This window comes from Manis pentadactyla, chromosome 15 (genome assembly GCF_030020395.1).
Source record: "Manis pentadactyla isolate mManPen7 chromosome 15, mManPen7.hap1, whole genome shotgun sequence".
NCBI classification, from domain to species: domain Eukaryota; kingdom Metazoa; phylum Chordata; class Mammalia; order Pholidota; family Manidae; genus Manis; species Manis pentadactyla.
The window spans coordinates 37,360,834-37,385,337 of NC_080033.1; the positions used below are offsets into that span (position 1 = coordinate 37,360,834).

General features: G+C 49.2%; 1 protein-coding gene across 1 annotated transcript in view; it reads left to right on the top strand.

Annotated features, from left to right (window-relative positions):
• Positions 1-629: 629 nt before the first annotated feature.
• The window catches only part of NKD1 (NKD inhibitor of WNT signaling pathway 1), an 81,005-nt gene continuing 57,130 nt past the window's right edge, over positions 630-24,504 (top strand). Inside the window, exons 1-3 of the mRNA XM_036881005.2 lie at positions 630-837; positions 967-999; positions 1,693-1,826. Coding sequence (XP_036736900.2) covers positions 813-837; positions 967-999; positions 1,693-1,826 — 192 coding nt within the window. The 5' untranslated portion in view covers positions 630-812. The remainder of the gene's footprint in view (positions 838-966; positions 1,000-1,692; positions 1,827-24,504) is intronic.

Here is a 24,504-nt window from a genome sequence, read left to right on the forward strand (position 1 = left end):
TAGCCACCACGAGTGGGCTAGGCCCATAACTGGCCAGAGGCACGGCAAGGGCTTCTCCTGGATTTCCAAATCAAAACCTAGAGGAGCGGGGAAGTGGGGTGGGGGCGCATGGGGCCTGTAATAAGTTAACACTTTTGGCAAAAGTCAGGTCTTGGGAAGACTCGGGGGGTGGGTGTGGGGCGGGGGGGCAAAGCAGCAGGCGCGCAGCAGATGACAGCACTCAGACTGCATCTCCTCTCCCCACCTCAGTTTCATCACCTGTAAATTGGAGCATCTGAGTCCAGCTATGCCCGCTTCGATGAAAAATAGAGTGGGCGGGGGGAGAGGGGGAGAAAACACAGTACTGTTAGCGAGAGGAGCGGTTGTTCTGGAGAGGGTAGGACCCAAGCGTGTGTCTAACCCAATAAGCCTACTGGCCAGAGCTCCGCCACTCCTCTGTCCCCAGTCTCGGGTCTCCAGCCCGGCCGGAGACTGCAGCCTGGAGGGGGGCGCTGTGTCGCGCTGGGCAGCGCCTGCCCCACCCCGCCCGCAGCCGCGCCCCGCCCCCTCCGCCGCCCGCCTCGCCTTTGATGCGCCGCGCCCGGCCAATGGGCGCGCGGGGAGGCGCGGGCCGCGGCGGCGGGCTGAGGGCTCGGCTTGCCCCGGCGTCAGTCGGGCCGCGGCGACGGCGGCAGGAGCGCGTCTAGGCGCAGCCTCGGGCTCGGCTCTGCTCAGGGGTTGCGCCGGGACGAGGAGAGCGAGGCGCGGCAAGACGCAGGGCCCGCGGGCTGGACGCATGGCTTAAGGACGGCCCCGCCCGCTGCGCCCCCAGCATGGGGAAACTTCACTCTAAGCCGGGTCAGTGTCCCCGCCCGCGCGCCGGCCCCCTGGGCCCCGGCCGCCCTCGCCCCCGCGATTGCTAACTCTCTGCCTCTGGTTTCTTTCCGGCTCCTGTCCCCGCCGCCGCCGCGCGCGATGTGCCTGCAGCCGCCGTGTGCAAGCGCAGGGAGAGCCCAGAAGGTAGGGGCGCGCGGGACACGGACCCGGGGATGGACGGGGAAGCACCGCGGTCCGCGGCGGGATGGCCTAGCCCGCGGGATCTTATTACCAGAGCCACCCCCACCCCCAGCTCCGGTCATCAGTCTCATAAACCCGCTCCCGGAGCAGCCTTCGTGTCCCTTCCTCTGTCCCACCTACCCCCTTCCCGCCGTCCGGTGCTCTCTCTTCTGACCCCCAACCCCCCATCTCGCGGTCCCCGCCCTCCACACCCACTGCGCCCCCTCTTAAGGCTCCCTAGCCCCTCCCCACAAGATCCTGCCCCTCTCTTTCTGATCCGCAGCCCCCTCTCCCAAGATCTTGACTTCTGCGCCCACTAGTTCCCTCTCCTGACCCTTACTTCCCCCCTTCCCTTCGCCCGTGCTCCTGTGCCCCTCTCCCGACTCTTACACCTCTCCTCCGGAGTCTGGGCCTCCGGCGCTCGCTCTTCTGATCTCAGATCCTTTCTCCCCGGGCACTGCAACCCCCCTGGGTCACTGCCCTTGGGGCCTCGCAGAACCCCGTCCCCTGATTACTGCTTCCCTCTCTCGGATTGTGTTCCCGCTCTCAACCCCTCCCGGTCCCCGCCGCCTCTGCCGCGCCGCTCCTTTCCTCCTCTCTCGGGTAACTTTCAGCCCAGGGTCCAAACTCAGGGACTTCGTGTCGTCCCCGCCCCAGGTGACAGCTTCGCCGTGAGCGCCGCCTGGGCTCGGAAAGGCATCGAGGAGTGGATCGGGAGGCAGCGCTGTCCGGGCGGCAGCTCTGGACCCCGGCAGCTGCGGGCGGCAGGCATCGTTGGCAGAGGGACCCGGGTACGATCTCCACCTACCCCCTTTCATCCTCAGAGATGGGTCTCCATACCCTCCACCCCACCAACTTTTACACCTTCTTGACACAGCTTCTAAGTCCAGAAATCCCATCTCAGCTGGCCCTGCTCCACCACCATGACCCTATACCTCCATGCCTTGGGGAACCTTAAAGGTGACACAGGTGGCAGCCTCCTGTCCAGCTGGAGGCAGAGGGCCGCCCCCTGGAGAAAGGCCTTAGGTGAGGCAATGGTGCAGTCCAGTTGTCCAGGGATTTGGGGCCCTACTCTGACTTTTACCTTGTTTCTGCTGCCAGCATTCAAAGATGGGTTTGGAGGTGAGACTAGGCACTGAAGGAAGGCATCTCAGGATGTCTGGGTGGGGGGCAGGACTGTGCTGGCCTCAGAATGTTCCAAGTATCTGTGGCAGTCGTCAATCCCATCAGCTCAGGAACCCCAGTAGACCAGGCTCCGAGCTGGGTGGCACCAAGACCAGATAGACCCTTAGCTTGGCCGCAAGGAGAGAGAGGCCCTCATTCTGCTGTAGCCTGGGCCCACCTGAGCCTTCACCCAGTGGGTCCCCAGGGTTGGAGCAGTAGATGCGGCAGGAGAGTGAGTCTAGCCCCAGCTCCTGGCCTGGGATTGGTGTTCACAGATGTCCTATGAGCTCCAGAACTCTGCACTGGGCTTTCAGACGGTCTGCGTGGAACTCGAGCAAGCCAAGGATCAAAGGATGAATCAACTTTTTGATGTGACATTTAATTTTTTTTTTCTTTAACTTAGAGGGGAACATACTGAGTCTCAGGTCTGGTTAGTTCTTTCGTCTTGCCCATGGGCTGGGGAGGAGCCAGTGGGGTTTTCAGATGTGTGTGTGTGTATTTGGATGGTGAGAGCTGGACTGATTGCAGCTCAGTTCCAGGGGCCAGTGTTGGGAGGTGAGCCTGTGGGTGAGGTCGACTCTTGTGCTCGTACGAAATAACTTCTGCGGCTGGGAGAAACTCCCTTCTCCTCCATCACCACTGCTTAGTTGGGGGCTTTCTCCTCTCATTTCTTTTCATTGTTGGCTGGATTGGAATTAAAGCTACTGTCCTCTGGTAAAGGGCAAAACTTGGTGGGTGGGGGACATTGCACTTGGGACCCTTTAAAAACAACTACAAACTTACTTTTCTTCCCCAACTGTTTCTAGTTTTTAATCTACTTAATTAAGCCCAATGAAAATGATCTGATTTAGCCATATGAACAAATGCATTTGCAGCTCAAGACAGAGGCCAATTGAGTGGATTTCCATTAATCAAGTTTTGGGTTTTTTCAGCCTGTTTATTTTTACAAAGTATTCCTGTAGAATGACATTTATTTGCAGTCAGTTTTTTTTTTTCTTTCCTAAACTGCCAGGCAGCTTGCTCCATGCTTTAGGGGAAACTTGAAATACAGCGAGGGCTTACTTCAATTGACTTTTATCTTCAAAGCCATAACAAATGTTACCCGCATGTTTTTGGTGGGTCTCCTTGGCATCCAGTCCTGGAGGATGGGAGGGAGGAGGAAGGAAGGAGAGGAAAACAAAAGTCTGTCGTTTTTAATTAAATAGTAGTGTTTCCAGCAAGAGGAATGTGAGCCAGTAAAAGTTGCCATTGGGGGAAATGAGGGAGGGTGGGGAGGGGGCCCAGCTTAAGTCTGTGGCTTTGGTGAAGTCACGGAATTTTGTTGCCTGGTTTCTTCCCCAGCTGAGGAAAGCATGGGATGGTGCTTGCCCCCTCCCTTCCTCGCCCCCTGTTTTAGAGAAATGCTGAGGGGTCATTAATATTTGTTCAAAGCACTTTTGAAGATGTGAGACACAGAGCCATCAGCGTGGCACATGTTGGCTGGTGGAGGGTGGCCTTGCCATCCAAGATACAAAGGGGAGGGAACCTCTGCTTCCTTGAGAGCTGTGCTCGGTGACTGGTATCCGGATGCCTGGCTTCCCACCAGCCCTGACTCAGCTACTGAGTCTGCAGAGGTGGGGTGGCAAGTCCACCCCAGGAGAGGTTGGAGTGAGCCTAAGGGGTGGGGCAGCACTGTGGAGGCATGTGGAGTGATTTCAGGTGGTGCCTGGAGGAATATTTTTTATCTTTGTAGTTACATATTTCTTTTACCAGGAGAAAAAAATAGGACATCAAACCATGATTTCATGGATATTGTTGCTTAGGATGAAGCTAAGTTGAAAAAGATAGCCGAAAGTCGGTTCTGAGAAAAATGTTATGTGGTCAAACTTGTGAATGTGGGAATGGGATACTCAAAGTTTGGGAACCATCAAGATGCTGAACAGGACAGCTGTGGGCAACTCTCTGTCCTGTTGAATTTCTGTGATTCCTAATGGCACGGAAGGGTGGCTGTGGGTTCTTCCATTCTATCACCAGGATGTAGGAGGGTGTGGGCTCCAAAGTCTGCTGGGTGCAAAGGCAGAGGTCCCCCCACCAGCCCCAGACCTGCTCAGGATTGTTCTGTGTCCATTCCTTCACCCGGCCTCTCACTAAAGTGGCTGGGTCACATTAGTGGCTTATCCAACTAGCATTATTATTATTATTGCAACGATAGCTACTATTTATTAAGTGCCTGTATGTGTCAAGCACTTTGCTTACATTATCTTAATCCTCCCCATAACCCTGTAAAGTTACTAGGCAGCTGGTGTGAACTCCTTTTTTCTCCCTTTCTGTTGTACTTTCTAGGACAATGGAGGCCATGTGTGGCAAAGCACTGTGCAGAGCATCTGCCTCAAGCATGCCATACTCCCTAATTCCCAGAGAGGTGCCATGCTGGCCAGCTGCCCAGTACTCTGGGTTGAGGCAGGGTGTGGGGCAGGCAGAAGCAGGAGGGGCCTCTGCTTGCTCTCTTCCTCCCTGATAGGGTCTGAGCAGCTTAGTAAGTATTCAGGGTGGGTCCTCGTTGCATGCAAGGTCCTAGGGTATCAGAGGGTGACCTTGCTGGCACCCCCCTAAGCCTACCCTCCCGAATACAAAAATAAATGAACTCAGGCTCTGCCATGTCACTTGTCACCTTGTATAAGCCATTTACCTCTGTATACCTTAATTAGCTCATCAGTAAAATGGGTGTAATAACAATCTCACCCCTGGCAGATTGTGAACTTAAAAAGAGTTCAAAAAGGTCAGGGCCTTTGCCCTTTCTGTGGGTACATGATGAACTCCAAGAAAATAAGAGCTCAGAGAAGAAAAATAATGAGGAATGAGAGGTGTATAAATACTACAGAAGAAGAACAATAAAGTGAACAACTTCTATGCAGACAACCATGTGCTAAACAATTAGAAATTAAAAGAAGCATAATAATCTCAAAGAGATAAAGGAGGATATTGGAAACATGAAGCAGCAACAGGCAGTTACCAAAGAAAACCAATTGGAAAAATTAGTTTGGAAAATAAAATACGATGGGTAAAATAAAGATGCTTACTAGATGGATAGAATAGCATAATGGACAAGCATACTGATAGGAAAACACTTGGAGAAGCAGGACCTGTGTGCCTCTATGCTCAGACAGTGTGTACATGTGTGTGCATATATGCACATGTACATGCAGATTGAAGACAGTTCCCTCCCAACCCACTGTTTGGCCCCTCTGTTCTTTTATGGCAGAGCTGCCTGAAGAAACAAGCTAAAGAGCTGCTCTGCAGGCAAGCCTGCCTCTGGATCAAACGTGGCTGCCAGCAGTTGGTAATTTGATTAGGGGGCACCTAGTGCACTCTGATATTTGGGGAAGATTGGGAGGGTGCAGTCCTGTGGGGATATGTAAGGCTGGGTGATGAGTTTGGAGGCTGGCTTTTGGCCCAGCTGCTGCCCGAGTGCTGGATTCCAGGGGAATTACCCTTGAATGATACCAGTTGGCACAATTAAAAGGCTCCATGTCTTCACCATATGGAAAGTGTTAGGCCTCCTTACGTGGTTTCAAAGCTATGTGCCGGGAGGTGGACTTGACATTTGAGGTAAAGCATAAATTAAATATTTGGTGTTTCAGAATTAAAAGATGATTTGCTTTGAGGCTGGCGGAGGTATTTGGGCCTTTACTCGCTGGCATCTTTGAGTCTTCCACAGAGGGTCTCCTCTGCCTATGATGCCCAGGGCCAGCTTCATAGCCCCACCTGGTAGCGTTCTTCACCCCTGAGGAATGGGAAGGAGAGATGGGGGAAACTTGAGCTGGGCAAAGTGCCAGGTGGAGATGTTGGTCTCCAGTAGGTGTGGGTCCCTCAGGATGGTGTGCGGTGGGCAAGGGTGTCATATCCTGAGTGCTGTCAATGCTCCTCTCTGATTTGGTTCCTGGATGACGTTGAGGAGGGTCTTATCTTCCCTTAGAGGTGTTTCTTTTTTGAGAAGGATGCTGGTTTCCCCTGAGTCAGGCTATATACATATTCTGTTGCCTGGAATTCAGGAACAGTCCCTCCACATTTATGTTTTGTACCAACTCTAATAAGCCCAGGGAGAAGCTAAGCAGGAGGCAACCCTGGCATACCCCACGAGGTCCTCGGGCTTGGAATGTTTCATCCCCTCACCCATGCTCGAGGGGATGGCAGAAGTGAGGGAGAGGGTGGGCGATGGATGGATGGACAGAGTATTCCCCCTTGTACCAGGAGGCTCAGGCACCAGGCTCAGGGACCAGATTGTCCCCTTGAAGACTTAAAGCAGCAGTGTGGAACTGTCAGCAATGGAAGAGTCACTTTCTCAGTAATACATGCAGCCCCAGTGCATGTAGGGGGCACTCACAAATATTTGCTAAATAAATGAGTGAACAGAATATAGGTTAGGCCGCTGTCCCTGCCTCCTCCCCGAGACACTCTTCCCAGCCAGGTGGAACTGGAAGCAGGGATAAGTGGAAGAGTGGAATTAGGCCTTTTAGGCACTCAGCTGTCAATAGTTATTATAAGTAATGAATTTTCATTAATTATTCCCTAGCTGTGCCAGGCAGTAAGGATACCTTAGTAAATAGAAGAGATGTGGTCCCTGTCCTCTTGTAGCTTCCAGTCTAATAATGGAGACAAAGAATAACAGACAATAGCACTTTGAGAAGCTGTGTGAAGGCAGCATTTAGCCAAGACCCGAAAGTGAGGAAGAAGGTGTGGGAAGGAGGAATGATATTTGTGCAGGGAGAGCAGGGTGAGGCCCCAGGCCCACTATTGATCCTTGAGAATGGGTGGCAGTTGGGTTGGGCAGTTGAGAAGGGACTGTGGACGCCAAGTAGCTCTGTAGCCCGTGGGGACTAGAAATCTCCCGTGGTTCCCAGTCTTTTTGGAAGCCCTGCACGTGCGGCTCTTGGCACGTTTCGATGGTCTGATCCTCTGGAGAGGTGTGTGGTGGAGCCGAGTGAGCAGTCAGCATGCTGCCCCAGCCACTGGCGAGCACACGCCTTGGGGCCAGTTAGTGTGGATTGTCCCACACAGGGCCTTGGGGACATCCAGCTGTTGGGATGGATTGGTGGCTCATGCTGTCCTGTGGGGGGGAAGGGCCAGCTGTAGGCTAGAAGCCCAGTGTGGTGAGATTTGGGGGCCCTGAGGGATAGGATTGGCTGCTTACAGGCAGAGGGAAGCCCCCAAAGGACCAGGGGACAAGAGGCAGTGGCAAGTCAATCCCAGAGATCCCATCCTGCCCAGACGTGCTGTGAGCGTGTGCCTAAGGGGAGAGGCCCTCTTGCCTTGGTTTACTGGATGTGTCTGAGAAAGGGGAGTGCAAAGTGACCCTTGGTCAAGGAGCTAGTGCAGGGTCCATGAGGAGATGTGTTTTTGGCACTGGTGAGCCAGGTACCCCACAATCCTAGCTTTGGGGTTCTTTAGCCTCACTCACTGGGTGTAGTTTCACAGTGTGCTTTGGTTTAGAAACTTTGGAATTTTTGGGTTGCTTGTTGGATTCCAAAGCAGGCACTTCCGGCTGCCTTCCCGACTGCTTTCTCTCCTTTTCAGTCACACATATTCTTTTTGTGGCTCTTGTCTGACAGATATTCTTGCTCTCGCTCTCCCCTCCCATACCCTCTCCTCTCTCCCCCTCTCCCCAAGGAAGGGAAAAATTCAGACTCTCACAAACAAAATATCTGCCATTCCATCTGAGGGAGAACTGAGGCAGGAGCCCAGAATATCCTGGAAGAAACGCCAGAGAGAGCTGAAGGCCTCGGTTGTTTAATCTGGAAGGCGGTCTTTGATGTCACCGTGCTCCGTTTATCCTGGGAAGCTGCCTGCTTCTTTATGGCCTGCTTCAGTCTCTCCGCATGAAGAATGGCCGAGTTCCTTCAGGGGCTGGAGGAAAAGCCCGATCACTCCCCAAAGGGCAGGCCTGGCTATGCTGCTCCTGCCAAGCCCAGGTGGGGCCGAGAACCTTTTCCAAACAAGCATTTACAGAGACATAAGTAATTCTTTGATAACTTCCCAGGAAAGCAGAGGGGGCTGTTTATCCATGTGGATACCAGTCACAGGGCTTTGCGAGTAAAGCCTCAGGTCCCTCCACTGAAGTCATCCTTAACTCAGGAAGGTGGCACCCCCAAGCTCTCACCAGGCAGCTCTGCCCACTGGCGTGTGCCCTGGGTCTGTGTGTGTTTTGAGAGTTCTGAGGAATTGGTCTGGGCTTCCCTTTCCTTATTTGTTGAGCCATGTGGGCTGTGGCCCTGTGGGTGGCTGATGCCTTTCAGATGGGCCCCAGGGTACTAGGCACACTTCACAGTGGTGTGTGGCTTCAGCGGAAGAGTCCTTCATTTCTCTGGGCCTCAGATTATCCAGCTGAGAAGTAGAATAACATTGTTTATTATAATCTAGCAACTATGTATTGAATGCATTCTATTCAAGTCATTTATGCATCTGTTCAATAGATACTGTGTACCTGCTTTAGGCCAGGTATACATTTTCTCTGCAAGTAGAGCATGGTGCTTGTTTTCATGGAGTTTACATTCTAGTATGAAAAATAAGTATTTTTAAAAACAAATTATTCAATCTAAACTGTGATATGTGCATCAAAGGAGAAGCACTAGGTGCTTTGAGAACATTTAATAGGGATCAGACCTTATCTGGGAGGCTGTTCATTCCACAGATATTTGAGAGTGCTTAGGATGTTGTGGAATCTGTGAGAGATCCTGACTCACAGAACTTAGAGTTTGGTGGAACTAAACTTTCATCTATTTTTCTTATCTTATTGCATTGGTTAGAATCTCCTATATTGTTTAATAACCATTAAGTATGATGTTTGTTGTTTATCTAGCTAAGAAAGTTTTCTTCAAGTCCTGGCTTGCCAAGATTTTAGGAATAATTATTGAATTTTACCAAATACTGTTGGAGTGTTGCTGGAGCTGATCATTCTTTGCTAATGTATGATTTGTGTGCATAATTTACATCACTGGATTCCCTAATATTGAACTTTCCTTGCACTCCTAAACTAAATCCTTTTTGTCATGATAGAGGCTGTTAAGAAATGTTGCTGTATTTGATTTGCTAATATTTTACTTTGGAGTTTTGCATTGATACTCATGTTAGTTTGGGAAGGTAGATACACAATGGATACAATGTTAAGGGAGTGTTAGAAGAACACTCTGGGAGCTCTGAGAGTCCATAGCAAAGAGTACTAACTGTTCTTGGGTCTGAGGTGTTCTAGGAGGAGCTGTGATCTAAGCCCAAAGGTGAATGGGGAGAGAGATCGTGGTGAGTGAAGCAACGGGAGGGGAATATAATAGCAGTGTGAATGTCTGCTAAATGGACCAGCAGCATGTGAGAAAGCCCTGTAGTGAAGAGGGCAGTTTGCTTGAGATGCCGATTGAAGTTCATTTGGCTGAAGAGGGGTCATGGCCTGGGCCCGGGTGCCTTCTCAGCCATATTATGGAGCTTGGTCTTTGTCCAGAGAGAAGACAAATGGCAGGCCCTGTATGAGGGGCCAGCAGGAGAGAGGTGAGCCCTTGTGGTCTGGGGGAGCTCCTGTGCAGAGGAAGAAGGAAGGTGGGGGTGGGTTTTCAGTTGTAAAATTACTTTGGAGCATAAAGAGGAATCAGGTGACTGTATTCTGTGGGCTCAGAAAAAGATGCTGAAATGTCTGCATTGGTTCAGGCACAGTGCTTGGTTCTCAGAGGTCCTCCAGGGAGCCATTGAGGGGGCCACAGGCAGGTGAAGGACCAGGAGAAATAGAATAGGACATAAAGCAGTGTGGGGTGGTGTTCAAGAGCAAGGACTCTAGAGCCCAATGTCCTGGGTTCCAATCCTGGAGGCACCACATTATGTTGGACATAGCATTGAACCTCTCTGTCAGCCAGGGGTCTGGTGGGAGTTAGGTGTCCAAGATCGTTTAAATGAAGCAAGCTTCTGGAGGTATGGGCAGGGTTAAGGGAGCCTTAGCAGGATGTTGAGGCACCCAGGGACTGATTAGTCCCTGGTAACAGTGGGGAACTATTATTGCCCTCAGGGTAAAAGGGACCAGGGGAGGAAATGCTGGGTGTTAAGACTGAGACCAGGGGTCAGAATCTAAGGAACTACGGGGGCCAGAGAAATAATAATTATGCAGTGGGCTGAGTGGGAGACATGTGGGAGGGGTAAGGTCTGGAGTGCCCTGCGGAGCACATGTCCTGTCTCAAGGGGGCAGTGCCACTTAGTGTTGGCCAACTGTTGCCATGTGGGAATTTGGCCCTGATGTTGCCACATCTTATGATCATTAAGAGAATCCAGCTGTCTGGATTTTCATGTGAAATCTTTCTAATTAAAAAAATTGTTGTCAACCAAATAAAATGTTTAGAAAATACTTTCTTTGGGTGGACCCAGACAACTAGATTTGGCCTGTAGTACCCTGATTTGGTGGAAAAGCAGTGTGGGATGGGAAGTGGGGTAAGCCCAGTAAAGATGTCATTTGGGCCACTTTACACTGAGGCCCAGCATGTGCATATAGTAGGTGTCAGAGGTGTGGCTCGAGTTTCAGAATCAGACTTCCTGGGTCCAAGTCTCATCCAGCTAGGTGACCTTGGACCACGTGATGGCTCATCTGTGATCCTCAGTTTTCACATCTGTGGAATGGGTAGTTGTGCCCCATGGAGTTGTATTAAGAGTGAAATGAGGTCATTTTGGTACATCAAGGAGAATAAACAGATGTCATCACTCCTCTTGCAGCTTTCCAGTGTAGTTTATTAATGGTCATTCAGATACAAGGTGTGATAAAGGGAAAGAATAGGGTATGGTGAGAAAGAGGAGAGGACTCTACTTTGGATTAGGGAATGACATGTAAATTGTTGAGACTCAAAGAATAAACGTCCAGGTGATGAAAGGTTTGGTAAAAGCATCTCAGAAAAAGGGTTTGGGAAGTGCAAAGGCCTTGGGGCACTATTTGTGTGGAGAGAAAACACTTCAGCCCACTTCTAGATCAGACTCTAGTCTCTAAGATGTTAGGACAGAAATATGTGGTCCAGTAGAGTGGGTGGGTAGTGCCTGGAGGACTATGTGATGTTGCAACCCATTGTGAACCCTTGTTCATCCACTGCAAATCTTCCGTGATTATATATTTTTTATCAATGTCTGTTCACTCCAGCTTCTCTTCTTTCTGGTGGCATGGGAAGCCATAAAAGTAGTATCAACCTGAGCTGATTTGCTGGCCTTTTGTGTTTGCACAAGCCCCTTGGCCTTAAATACAGAGCTGGGACCCTTGGGAGGGTGGGGCAGAGCATCAAGGGCCCCTGTGAGCAGGATGGGCCTGTCCACCACAGGCCACAGGTGAGGGCTGGGGAAGACCAGACCCTTCCAAATGGGCTCAGGCCCAAGGATATTTTTGAACTACAGAAGGCCATGGGGGCTGGCTGACCCCTTGAACAGAGGCTTTGACTTGTGGCAGCTCCACGGAGTGGGTTTGGGGGTGCTGCATAGGGGTGCCACGCCCACTCAATGCTGGATTTCAGGGGGAATTTTATTTTTTGAGCTTGTCTCCATTGTTTTATTATCCTTTCTCCAGTGATCTAGATAGACTTCAAAAGCAAAAGTTGATATAAGCAAACTACTACAAACCAGGAAGGAAGTTGCCTCTGCTGGGGGCATGAGGGCCCTGTTCTTGCCTGGCTGCCCTGGGAGCCCAAAGGAACCGACTGGCTCGGTCAGCCTGGGTATGTGCCTCCTTGCCTGGTGTTCTGTGGCTGCAGCTTCAGTGTGGCTTTCAAGTGCCCACTGTGAGTTGTGCCCCGTGCTGAGCTGTGGTGCAGCATTTATACCTGCTGTATGCCAGGCCCTGGGCCAAGCTCTGTCCTTACCCCTCAGTGCTTGAAACAGCATGATGAGGCAGGTACTATTACTACCCCTGTTGTACTGATGGGGAAACTGAGGTATTAATGAAGTCTACATTGTTGCCCAAAGTCACTTGACTTAAAAGTGGAATCTTGTTCCAGCAAGATTCAAATTCAGGTCAGTCTGGTTTTAGGGTTGTCTCAAATCAGTATAGATTTTTTTCCTTTCTTTAACTGTATGTTATAACCCTATTCATGGCTGATGAAGTCAATTTAGTGACCCGAATTTAAAAAAATAAGAAAATATGAAAGACCGTCCCATATAGTTAGAGTAAATACTGCTTTGTGTAACTTTTTGTTTGGTTTACAGGCATCCATGTCTATAGATGATAGATAGGATAGGTAGATAGATCAATCTAGATCTGTATATATCTATATACACATCTATACCCAAACCCATATATACAGAGGCCCATTATAAAACCTAATTCTTACTATGGGTCATGATCAGAATGTTGGAAAACGCTGGTGTTTGGTCATTGTGCAGGCTCTGAGCCTGAATGCCTGGCTTCAAGTCTTAGCTCTTCTTCTCACTAGCTGTGTGGCTATGGGCAAGTTTCTTAACCGCTCTGTGCCAGAGTTTTCTTTCTTGGCTTCAGAGTTTTTGGTTCGTTGATTTTTTTGGCCAGAACAAATTCTCCCACAATTAGTGTGGGTGTTTTCTTGCTCCCTCCCTCCCTTGGCTTAGGGCATGAAGAGTCTTTTGGGAACCCCCATGTCCTTTTACCTGAGAAGTCAGTGTCTTTAGCATAAACAGCAACTGCTGCATCCCTGGAAGAACATGTGACAGAATCTTTTGGGACTGGATTGAACATATTGCTGGGAATCCTGAGCCTGGGGATGGTCTCAGCTTAGCTATTAGGTATCTGTTGTGATGTCTCCTGGCTTTGGCTTCTGACTCTCAGAATGTAGTGAAGAAGAAGAGGGTGTTTGGGTTATCTTTTGCTGTGTGACAGATTATTCCAAAACTTAGTGACTTAATCATTTTATGACTTGCTTAAGATTATCTAATTTGGTCAGGGCCTGGCAGGGGCAACATGGCTATGACTCCATGTAGTGTAGTTGGTATAGCTCAAACTGAGAGGCCAACTGCAACAGCTCCACTTGGGTTGTATGTCTGGGGCCTCAGTTCTCTTCCAGGTAGCCTCACCACATGGTTAGCTTGAGCTTCCTCATAGTTTGTCAGTCTCAGGGTAATCAGTCTTCTTACATGGTAGCTGGCTTTCCAAGAGGGCAAAAGTGGAAACTGCCAGGGCTTCTTAAGGTGTAGGCCTAGAATTGGCAATGCCACATTCTCTTTGTTAAAGCAAGCCATAGGTCCAGCCCAGGTGTAGGGGAAGGAACTATACAGGGGCATAAATACTGGGAGTGGGATTCACTGGAGGCCATCAAAAGAGTCTGTCAGAGAGGATGTGGTCTGGAAAGAAACTGCTAAGTTGCTGAGTAAGAAAAAGGACTGAATGGTATCCATTGGATTTAGGACCTGGTGCTCACAGTTGGGTTTTGAAAAATTTGTAACAACTCAGGTGACTACTCTTGATATCTGGCCTCTCTTTTAAGTCCTGCCAGGTCCCTCCTTTTATAACTGGAAGGAAGGAGGTGTTAAAAGGACCTCTTGCTTAATGCTGTCTGATAGAACTTTCTGTGATAATGGAAATGCTCTGTGTGCACCGTTCGGTGTAGGTAGAATGACAGCAGAGACAAAACTGGTGGGGTCATGAAGGCACTGAGGAATACTTGCACAGGAGCAGAAGTACATACTTGCAGAAACATCTGTGGCCACATGCTTATTTGGAAGAATGAAAAATTTGTAACAACTCAGGTAGCCATCACTATGAAAAAGGCTGACAAACAGTGGTATGGTCACTTCATGGATCTTTCTGCAGTTGGTAAAGCCAATGTGAGTGAGAACTACAGGTTGACAGGAAGGAGGCCCTGAAATACTGTTGAATGAGCAAAGCAAGAGCAAAACATGTATAATGTGGTCCTGTTTTTACAGTGTACAAAAGTCTATTTAGTCATACATCTCTATATATATGCAGGTACACAGAGAAAGATCTGGAAGGATACAATGTCAAAGGCTATTTCTCTGAGGCATCGAGTGGTGGGAGGTCATGAGGAAAGAAGGAATTTCACTTTCACATTATACATTTCTACATTGTTTGACTTTTTTCCCCCAATGAGCATGTACTATTTTATATTTTTGAGAAAACCAACACATTTTAAAAGAGAATGAGAGATGAGAAACAGCATATGCAAGTGACCTTATGGAGAAGCTTTACTGGAAAGGGTGGAGAGAGGAGACAATAGCTAGAGGGGGATATGGGCTTGGGAAGGACTCAGGGTATGGCCTCAGGACCACCTACTTCTGAACTTCCTGAGTGCTGTTCAACCTGTGGAGACCTTGGGTCCCCCTCTCCCTGTGCACTCTGAATCAGGGTATCTATCTGTCTTGGGTGACATCTGCACTGACTGGGCTTGGAGGAAAGGTGATGGGTCAGGGTGCAGGAAGGGAAGGCTATGGTGGGGGTGGTACTCCTCATCTGTGGATTGTAGGGATCAAGTGAGTGGCCCTATGGAGGAAGCCAGCCACCATGTAAGAAGTCATCACCCTGGGACCACCATACTATGAGGAAGCCCAAGCTAACCACATGGTGAGGCCACCTGGAGAAGCTGGCTCATGACAAGCTGTCAATGGTTCTTTCTCCTTCTGCACACTTTTCCATGGTGGTGACTCCTTAAGCCTACAAGTGGATTTAGAACTTTCCTGACAACTCTTGATATCTGGCCTCTCTTTTAAGACCTGCCAGGTCCCTCCTTTTATAACTAGAAGGAAGGAGATGTTAAAAGGGCCTCTTGCTTAATGCTGTCTGATAGAACTTTCTGTGATGAGGGAAATGCTCTGTGTGCACCGTTCGGTGTAGGGACCATTAGCCACCTGTGGCTATTGAGCTCTTGGAACATGGCACCTGTGACTGGGGAACTGAATTTTAAATATTTGTATTTGAATTAATTTAAGTATAATTTTAAATAGTCATGGGAAGCTAGTGGCTTCCACATGGACAGCATGTGGTGAAGCTCCAGCATTGCAGCACATCAGGCCAACCCCTCCTGAGGGGTGTCGAGGGAGTTATTTGCAGCAGGTGGTGGTGGGAAGAGAGCTCTGCTCCCGGGAAGCACTGGTGAAACCTTCCTTGGGGTCTTTCAGACCCTGCTCTTTGGAGGCATGGCTTCCGTCAGGCTTGGAGGGAGGCAGTCCCGCTGGCCCCTGCTGTGGTTAGTGCTGGGAAGGACTGTGGGGTCCTTCCTGGTGGGTGGGTTGGAGCACCTTCTTGTGGTGTCATAAATCCTTCCTAGCCTTCTTAACCTTGGGGGGCCTGCTTGGCATCTTTGTCTGGGATTCTTGGGTGAGGACTCATCCCTTTGGCTCTGGTCTGGGGAGCTGGGAGGCAAAACCCTCTCCTGGGGCTGGGGAGAGCAGCACTGAGTGGGACCAGATTTTCTCCAGTAGTAAGATCTAGAATTTATCCAGAGATTTATGGTTTGCAATGCCTTTCTCATGGTGATCTGCCAGTTGTTCGATATTCGCAGACCTGGCCAGGTCAGTATTAAGTATTAGTACTATGGGAAAATGGAGGCCAGATTGGCAAGTCTGTGGAGTAGGTTGTGTGTAGCTCACCACTATCTTCAGGGTCTTTCGCACCTCTTGGCACAAGTAGATGCTCAAGGAACATTTGCTGGGTAGATGAGGCTCAGGGGAGCCCAGTAGTTCGGCCAAGAGTCACATAGCTCAGAGGGGCAGGAATTCAGGTACTGTTCCTCCAAATCCCCACCTCTTTTCAGAGAACCATGCTTCTCTGAGCCTTTGAATAAAGCCTCTGCTTGTTTCTTTCTTTTGCCCCTCAGGAAGGGCTCTTACTTTTTTTCTTTTGGTGAATGAAGTTATGGACATGATAAAAAAGAAAAGAAAAAGAAAAAAATTCAAAACAGTATTAAAGAGTATGTAATAAAAAGGAAGCCTCCTTCCCACCTCTGCCACTGGCCTCCCAGCCAGCCACCCCTTCTGAGATGCCTTCTGTCTCCAGTTCCTCGAGGCCCTACTCACCATGCTCTGCAGTGCACCCCTCTCCCTTCACAGATGGTACATGCCCTTTTGGCAAGAACACTGGGAAGCTTTGGTATTTATAGGTTAATTAAGGTGGGAATTCATAGAAAAATGACACTTTATTTTCTTTTAATTTGAGTTGTGTGTTATAATCATTCTGCATTTTGCTTTTTTGACTTAACAGTCCGTCTTGGAAGTCATTCATAACAGTACATATAACCTTATTGCTCTGCATGGCTGTCAAGCCTTCCATTGTAAGGATAGAATGTAATTTATTGCATCTATCCCCTATTGTTAGACATCTAGGTTGTTTATAGGCTTGTGCCTAGAATCTGCTTTAGTCTTACAGTCTGTTTCTGAGTGCATTTCTGTAGCTATGGTTCTGTAAAACAACCTCCTACCCTCAGTCCCGCCCCTGATACACATACACTGCGCACCCTGATCGCTAGGTGTGGCTCTACTCCTTTTCCGGCAAAGCCAGAGTTTCCCCAAGCCAGAGTCTTCAAAATCTAACAGGGCAGCAGCTTCGGGGGGGTTATGGTTAAGTAACCTTTCTCTGTGTGGATTAGTTAGGAGCCCTTTGGGTTTTAAGCCCGTTTCAGCTGTTTCCTCTACAAAGGCATGTCGTTGGCATGTGTAACTGGGAAGGTCGGAGGGAAATTGGATTCAGGTACAGCTGCATCTAGAGAGCCAACTCCGCCCCATCAGCCGTCTGCGCCTTCAGCTCTGGTTTCTTCCGGGTTGGCTTCATTCTTGGGCAGACCGTCCCCAGGTCGCGGCACTTTGGCCCGGGCGGTCTGGGCTGCCATCTCCCTCTAGAACAGAGAATTGAGTTCTAGTCAAAGCCCAAGCTGAGCTCCTGTGTTTTGGCTTGGGTCACATGCCCATCCCACAACCAATCCCTGTGTCTCTGGTGGTTCTGGGTCACATGGCCTCCAGGAATGGGGGTTGGGACTAGCCCCTCCACCCCAAACTGCAAGGATTGAGAGGCGGGGGATGGGTGGTTGCCTCTAGAAAACCACCTGTGAGCAGAAAGCTACAGAATGGAGCCCGCATCTGTGTACTGGCCTCCCGGGAGTAAGACTCACCTCTCACTGTCAGCAGCTGGCGAGCATGGGTGGGGGCAGGGCTGCCTGATAATTAGCTTACTATTTGGGGAGAACCACACTTGCCACTGGATCTTGGAACAGCCTGGATGGTTTGTCACCTCCTCCGTTCAGCCCACGTGGGTCAGTCACATCCTTTCCAGCTCCTAGCTGCTCCAGTGATGATCACAGTTCAGTGATTATTAACCCTTAAGGGGCGGGTAACAAGATCCTTTTGGGAATCTGCTAAATCTGATGGTGTCTTTCTATCAAATAAATGCTCTTATGCCTTAACTCCAGTTTCAGGGTACTCATAGCCCCAGGTTAAGAACTTCTGCCTTAGTTTGTAGGGCTATTTTTCTATTTTACCTCATTATTTAAGTTTTTTTTTCCCTACGTGTGACTTTTCCCAATTCTAGGGGACACAGAGCTTTGGACCTTGACTTTGGATCTGGGTTTATATGGAACTGTAAAGTGAGGAAAAAAGTACCTACCTTTTGGAGTCATATCCAGGATTAAATGAAATGATGTGCAAAGTGATTTAAGGCTTAGCATACAGTAAGAACTCAGTAAACATACTCAATGGCCTGGTAAGACCTCTAGAGCTGCTGATATGTTCTGAAGATCCCCAGTAAACCACCTCCATCTCTCTGGGGTCCAAGAGAGCCCCTAAAAGGGGCTTGGATGCTGTTTGATGGATGAAGAAGTTCAGAGAGAATATCTTTGTTCCCTCAGGAGTTCCCTGGGTTGATGATTCTCCATTTCCAGATGGGAAAACTAAGATCTAGGAGATTTCATTGACTTATCCAGTGTCTTGGGGGTAGTTTGGGTTATTTGTGAGTACCTTTACATTCTGATCTTAGGGCACTCCTCACTTATTTTATAAACTGTGCCTCCTGCCTGGCCAAGGATAGGTCACAGGTAATAGCTTGCCTGTGCATTATGGTTCCTTGGAGGGGACCCCAATCTCAGTGGAGTCCTTTCTGGCCCCTTGCTCTGCTGCCTGCCTGGCTGGGCACCAGTCTGGGGCAGTGGGTATTGTTCTATAGAAATGTGTACTGGCTCTTTGCTTTGAGAGTATTAAGACACAAAGTCCCTGTGGTTAACAGCAAATTAATTACAGTGCTAAGGAGGGAATGTCTGGGTAGACATGACTTCATGGGCTTGTCATAAAGTCAGCCCCAGCCATGTTTCACTCTCCAAGATTTTTGACTTTCAGAAAAGGAACCGCAGATAGAGTTACCAAGTTTTACAGAAATATTTTTACTGGGCAGAAGATTGTTTTATGGCAGGAGCCAGTTATTTCAGGAGACAAGCAAAGAGCCCTTTATTCTCATGTTCTGTGGGAGGAAAATGTTATGTTAGGAAGCCCGCTTCTTGAACGGGTTGTGTGAGAGGCTGGGCTGCATTCTGGAGTTGGGAGTGGGTGACAGGAGATGGCATGGGACCCTCTAGGCTCTGGGGCATGTGCCCACTTTCTTTTATCCTGCCCTGAGGATTTGGAACTTGTTATGCAGGCAGAAGGGAGCCCTAAGGTTGTAGAGCAGGGAAGGCAGGTGGTTAGAGCTGTGCTTTGACCTAGGGATGCATGGCAGAGAAAGGAAGAAACTGGGGTGGCATGCCAGTTTGTGAGGTCCCCAGCTAGAGAGATAGCAACCTGGGGTCAGAGCTGGCTCTGTCATTTTCTTCAGCAATCTGAGCCTCATTGTTCCATGTGTAAATTGGGGCTCACACAACAGTTAGCTTGTTGAGAGAATTAAATGAGGTCATCCATGTCAAACGGTCACTTACTCGTTTGCTCAATCCTTGAAGTCCATGGCAATTGTTGGAGGCAGGGAGATGGGCCTTCCTTCATCCACATTCCGGAACCAACTCCTCCTGCCGCTTCCTTTTCTGGTGCCTTCGAGTGCAGTGGGCATATTTCCTGACTCCCGGATGAAGACTTCTGGTCTGATAACGCAGTGGGGGACTTGAAATCTGTGCTGCCCAAGCAAGGTGGGGATTTATGGGCCTCATTCCTTGAGCTCCAGTCAGTACGTCAGTTCATGGAAGGGACTGTTCTCTCCTGGAAATGAGGGGAAATAATACAAGCTTGATTGTACTCAAGGAGAATTGATGTGACCTTTGTGGGTTGACTTTGTTCTCCACCTCCCCAGTTCAGGAAGAAGGATGACTGCCAAGAGCTTTGTTTGTGTCTTGGGCAGTCATGTGCCTGATAAGGAGACAGCATCCTTGCCCCCTTCTTGCTTCTGACCGTAATCCCTTTTAAGTTGTACGGTTGGAGAGGGTTGATTTATTTCATTCTCTTCCTCACCTCCCTTTCATTATTTAGAACGTGAGGGAGAGTTTATCTTGTTCTCCAGGAGAGCTATCGTTTCAGCTTTGGAATGGTGTCCAAGTTTACAGTATGGGGTCTGGTGCCCAGAGGCCTCTCGTAAATATTTTGGGAAGTTGGATTCCACTGGCATTATGGCCCATGGGCTGGGCAGTGGGTGCTTTTCTGTGACTAGGTGATCAGACTCAGACTCTTCTCGGACAATGTCTTGCACATGGTTACATGCTCAGGCAGCTTAGCGTCCAGAATTCCTACCTCTTAAGGGTCTGCCTGTGCTGTGCCTTCTGCCAGGAATCCACACATTGCTTCATCACTCCATGCAAATACGTATGGCCTTTCTTCCTCCTTGGCACCCTTGCGTCCTTATTCCTTCTCATGCAATCTCCATCATTCATTTACCACTCCATCCCTGAAGCCTTCCCCAAGACTGCCCACCTCGTTCCTAAAAGCTTTCACATCTCTTTACTGGCACTTCCTGTGTCCTGACCTGGGCTGGCCAAGTCGTATTAGGTTGGCTGTGGATTAGATTCATGTTCTCTGAAGCCTCAGTTTCCTCATCAATAAAATGAGATGGAAATAATAGAGCCCTCCGTTTGAGGGTGAGTGTGAGGATGGAAGTGACAGATGGGAAACCTCAGGGCCTGGCATGTAGTAGGGTTTGGTAAATATTTCACTTTCCACCCCTTGCCTGAAAGTATAAGTTGCTCGAGGGTAAAGGCCAATTCTTATTCATCTTTGTATCTCCTTGAGAGCATGTTAGGTCAGTGTCTTGTCCATAGTAGGCCCTGAGAATATACTAAGTGGAACCCACTGGTTGGAAGTGGTTGTGACTCTCAGAGAAAGTCTCAGAGCTTGATTTTCAAGGCTTTGGGGAAGAAAACAATATTGCTTTAGCTGAGTACTGAGGACAGGTAGACTACTGTCCATTGTGGTGGCCCCTAGCCTCTCATAGCTATTGAGCATTTGAAATGTGGCTGGGACTGGATTGTTAAATACATGGCAGATTTCAAAGGAAAATAAAGAATGTAGAATTTTTCATTAATAATTTTTATATTGATACATATAATGATAATATTTTGAAATGGCAACATTTTAGATACATTATTTCATCAGTTTCCTTTTTAAAAAATGGAGCTACTGGAAAATGTAAAATTACACATATAGCTTGCATTCTATCCTATTTGAGGGGCAATTACCTAGATTCTAGATCATTCTCAATGATGATGATATTACCCCCCCAATGGAGGCAAAAATTTGTTCTTTGGTGGGGAACAAAAAAAAATCTTATTATTTTTAAGTATAAAGCACATAAGCACAGATCTACATAAACAGGTATACAAAATATCTGTGATATTCATGGTTGGGTGATTAGGGAAAAAAGTCTAAATAGGTTCTGTCAGGGGCAGGGGGCAGATATTGACGAATGAGAAACACTGTTACAGAGACAACCAGACCTGATTCATCTGTCTGCTTTGCCACTTATTAGCTGTGTAACCTTGGGTAAGTTCCTTAACCTTCTGTGCCTCTGTTTCCTCATCTGTAAAATGCGAGGAGAAATGGTGCTTATGCCATAGAGCTGTTGTGTAGATTAAGTGTAAAACACTTTGCTCAGAACCTGGCACAGGTGATAAATAAGAATTTTTATTGTTGCTCAGATGGAATAAGCAAGGCCTCTGAAGGCAGAATAGGGTGGGACTTCCCCTTCCAGAATTTACAGAGTGACCATAATGTCTGTTAGCCTCGGTTTTCCTTCTGGAAATGTGTCATCAGGGGGACTGTGATATCTGTGCAGCACTTGGTGCTGTGCGTGGAATGTGGCTGATGGGTATTTAGTGATTTGCGCCCCTACCCAACCACGTCAGCATCATGTCAGGCACTGCAAGGTTCCTTCACTGAGGGTCCGTCATCAGTGCCCCTCCTGGGCTCAAGGCAGACCCTCCTGGCTGTGTGGGTGGCCAGCTGTGAGGGCTGGGCCTGGGCTGTGCTGGGCACCTCCTCCCTAGGGCTTCCCAGTGGGAGAGCCGGGAGGAAGGTAGAGGCTGGGGGAGGGCTGCCTGTTGGCTGCCCTGCAAGGACAACTGGACTAATGGTCCCTTTTGAGGTCTTGGGAATTTTTAGTGATGTGATGGCCTGGGGACTCCAGCCTTTCAGGAACAAAACCAGATTCCCTCTTCTGAGGTCACAGTTTGAGAGGCACAGCTGCCGAGGCCCTGCCTGCCTTTTGTGGGAGGAGGTGATGGAGGGAGACCGGCCAGCCTCGCAATGAGGGTGAGGAGGCCTGCTGGCTGCACAGCCTGGTGGACCCGAGGTTTATGCACCCCAAGGGTGGGGGTCTTGGGGTTTCAGGTGGTCTGGAAACCTACCCACAGCTTGGCACTTCCCCTCAGAGTTGCTTGCACACCCAAACATTACTGTCAAAACTGCCCTCATTTTCCTGTGATACCTGTGAGCTCACCAGGCCTCCCTGCCCAGTAACTGGCCTTCCATTCACCTGTTACTCAGGTCAGAACCTGGGGGTCATTCCTGACTCCTCTTCTCCTCCCTCAATGGAATAGCCATCGGAGGACACCTTTTGTCACTTTTATGACTAAATGAATCTCAAATGTATCTACTATTCATCCCTGCCCCCATCCTGGTCTAAGCTACTGTTATATCTCACCTGGAAGATTCCAATAGCCTCTTGATTTTATCTTCTGTATTTCAGCCAAGTTGATCTTACAGTACACAATGGGATTTTACAGAATCATACTTTTCCTTAAATCCCTACCATGCCTTCCCACATTTAGAGGACTGCCTAAAGCCTTTCCCACTGTCTACAAGACTGAGCATGATTTGCCCCATTCCCACCTCTCAACCCCTACTGACTACTCCTCACTCTCTGTCCTAGCCACTGTAGTCCATCATGCTCTCACTTCAGGGCCTTTGCATATGCTGTTCCCTCTGCTTGAGATGCTCTTCCCCATGCTCTGCCTGGTTCTCCCCAGCTTACCCTTCAGGGCTCCACTTCCATATCACTGCCCTCCCTGAGGCCCCACTCAGCACCCAGTTTCCTTCGTCACTGCATTCTTCTCATAACACCCTCTTCCTTCCACTTTGCAGGGTGCTTATCACCTTTGGTCATTTATTCATGTAGTAAATGAGTGCTGCTAACCTCCCACAGGGGACATTGACTCTGGTATTCTGGGACAGTTTGCTCTTAGTCATTCCTGGAGTTCCATACCTAGCACAGTGCCTGACACATAGTAGGCATCACTAATACTTGCAGAATGAAATAGCTCTACTGTTTTGCTTTGGACAAGTTCCTTCCCCTCTGGACTACAGCAGGCCTGTCTGTGAATAGGGGTGGGGGTAGTTGGGCTCAGTCCCTTTCAAGTTGCTTCCATTTTGGATATTTTTTGGAATTAACCAATGCTTTTTCTTCAATACCATATTGAAGCTTGGAGCTGGCTGGAAAGTAGGTGATGCAGTGATGTGCCCACCCCACTCCATTGTGCTGTAGCCCAGCTAGGGCTCAGAGAGTCTGCTCTGGGACCCTGGAAAACTGTGAACTTCTGTGCACCAACTAGCCCATCCCAAAAAATAGGTGCTCACCACCTCCCTGGTCCCTCTTCTTAACCAGCGTAGAGGCAGCATGGGGCTTGCATGTGCCTCTAAGTCAGGCAGAGCTGGATCCAAAGCCAGGCTCTGCTGAGCCCAGAGAATGTTGAGTTGAGGGATACTGGCCTGCCCATGCAGAAGAGGCCAATAGGGTGGGCTCTGGAATCAGATGAGTTTGAATTCTGGGCCTGCTCCCTACAAGTTATGTGATCTTAGGCAACTTCCCTAATCTTTCTGAGGCCTCAATCTCCCTATCTGTAAAATGGGTCTGCCAGTTGAGTCTCCCTCTAGGGGTTGGTGTATGAATTCAGCAAGATACTGCATGTGAACTTGTGTGGCTTGGCACAGATAAGGTACTCAGGAACACTGCTGTTTGACTAATACTTATTCCTTTCAAGATTGCTTCTGGACAGAGAAGGACATAGAAGAAGGAAAAGTTTTTCTAGACATTTCTCCCCTCTCCCCTCCACCCCCCGCCATGGGAAGGTCTTTGTTATTCCTTCCTTGCTTGGAAACCCCTACCCTTACCCTTTAGTACCACCCTCTCCCCATCCTTGCATTGCGCCCCCCGCACCCTTTCTGGTCACCAGGTAACTCTTTAGTGACTCTAGCTGAAGGACTGCTTTGGGACTTCCTTATGCTGAAATTGCCTTAAAGGTGAGTGGATGTCCTGTGATGCCTGCCTTTGGCCCAGAGGCTACTGTCAGGGTAAGGGGACAAGGGGAGGCTTGGTTTGGAGATTCTGGACACCCATCCTCCCCTCGATCTGCACGGCAGTGCAAAGGTAGGTGCTGTTGGGGAGAAAACCAGTGAGTGCTTTCTGGAGCCAGATCAGAGTTCTGTGGGGTCCCTGCCCCTGGGTCCCTGCCCCCCAAGTCCCTGCCCCTGCCCTCCTGGACTTGCATCTTGGCTCAGCGCTGGGAGAGGGTCCTGAGCTTACAGGCCTTTGGAAGCTGAGACCCTTTCAGATGTGCAGCTTCCTTGGGGGGATTAACACTCTCTCTGAGAGCAGCCCTTGGGCCCTTTTGAGGTCTCCTGGTAGCAGTTCCTAAGAGTGCCTTTTTGTGTATCAGAATAACCTGGGAAAATTAAACAGACAAATAACTTGAGGGTTCAACCCTTGGCAATTCTGATGCAGTAGGTGTCTGAGAACCCTGTGGAAAGAAGTCTGCCTCAGCCACGGGAGGGAGGGAGGGGAGGGGTGGTGACCCAAGGGTCAGGGTGTTGCTACCACAGATGGGGGAGGCGTACGGCTGCATGAATGATAGCTGCTGACTGTGTATGTCTGGGGTGCAGCTCAGGAGTCTC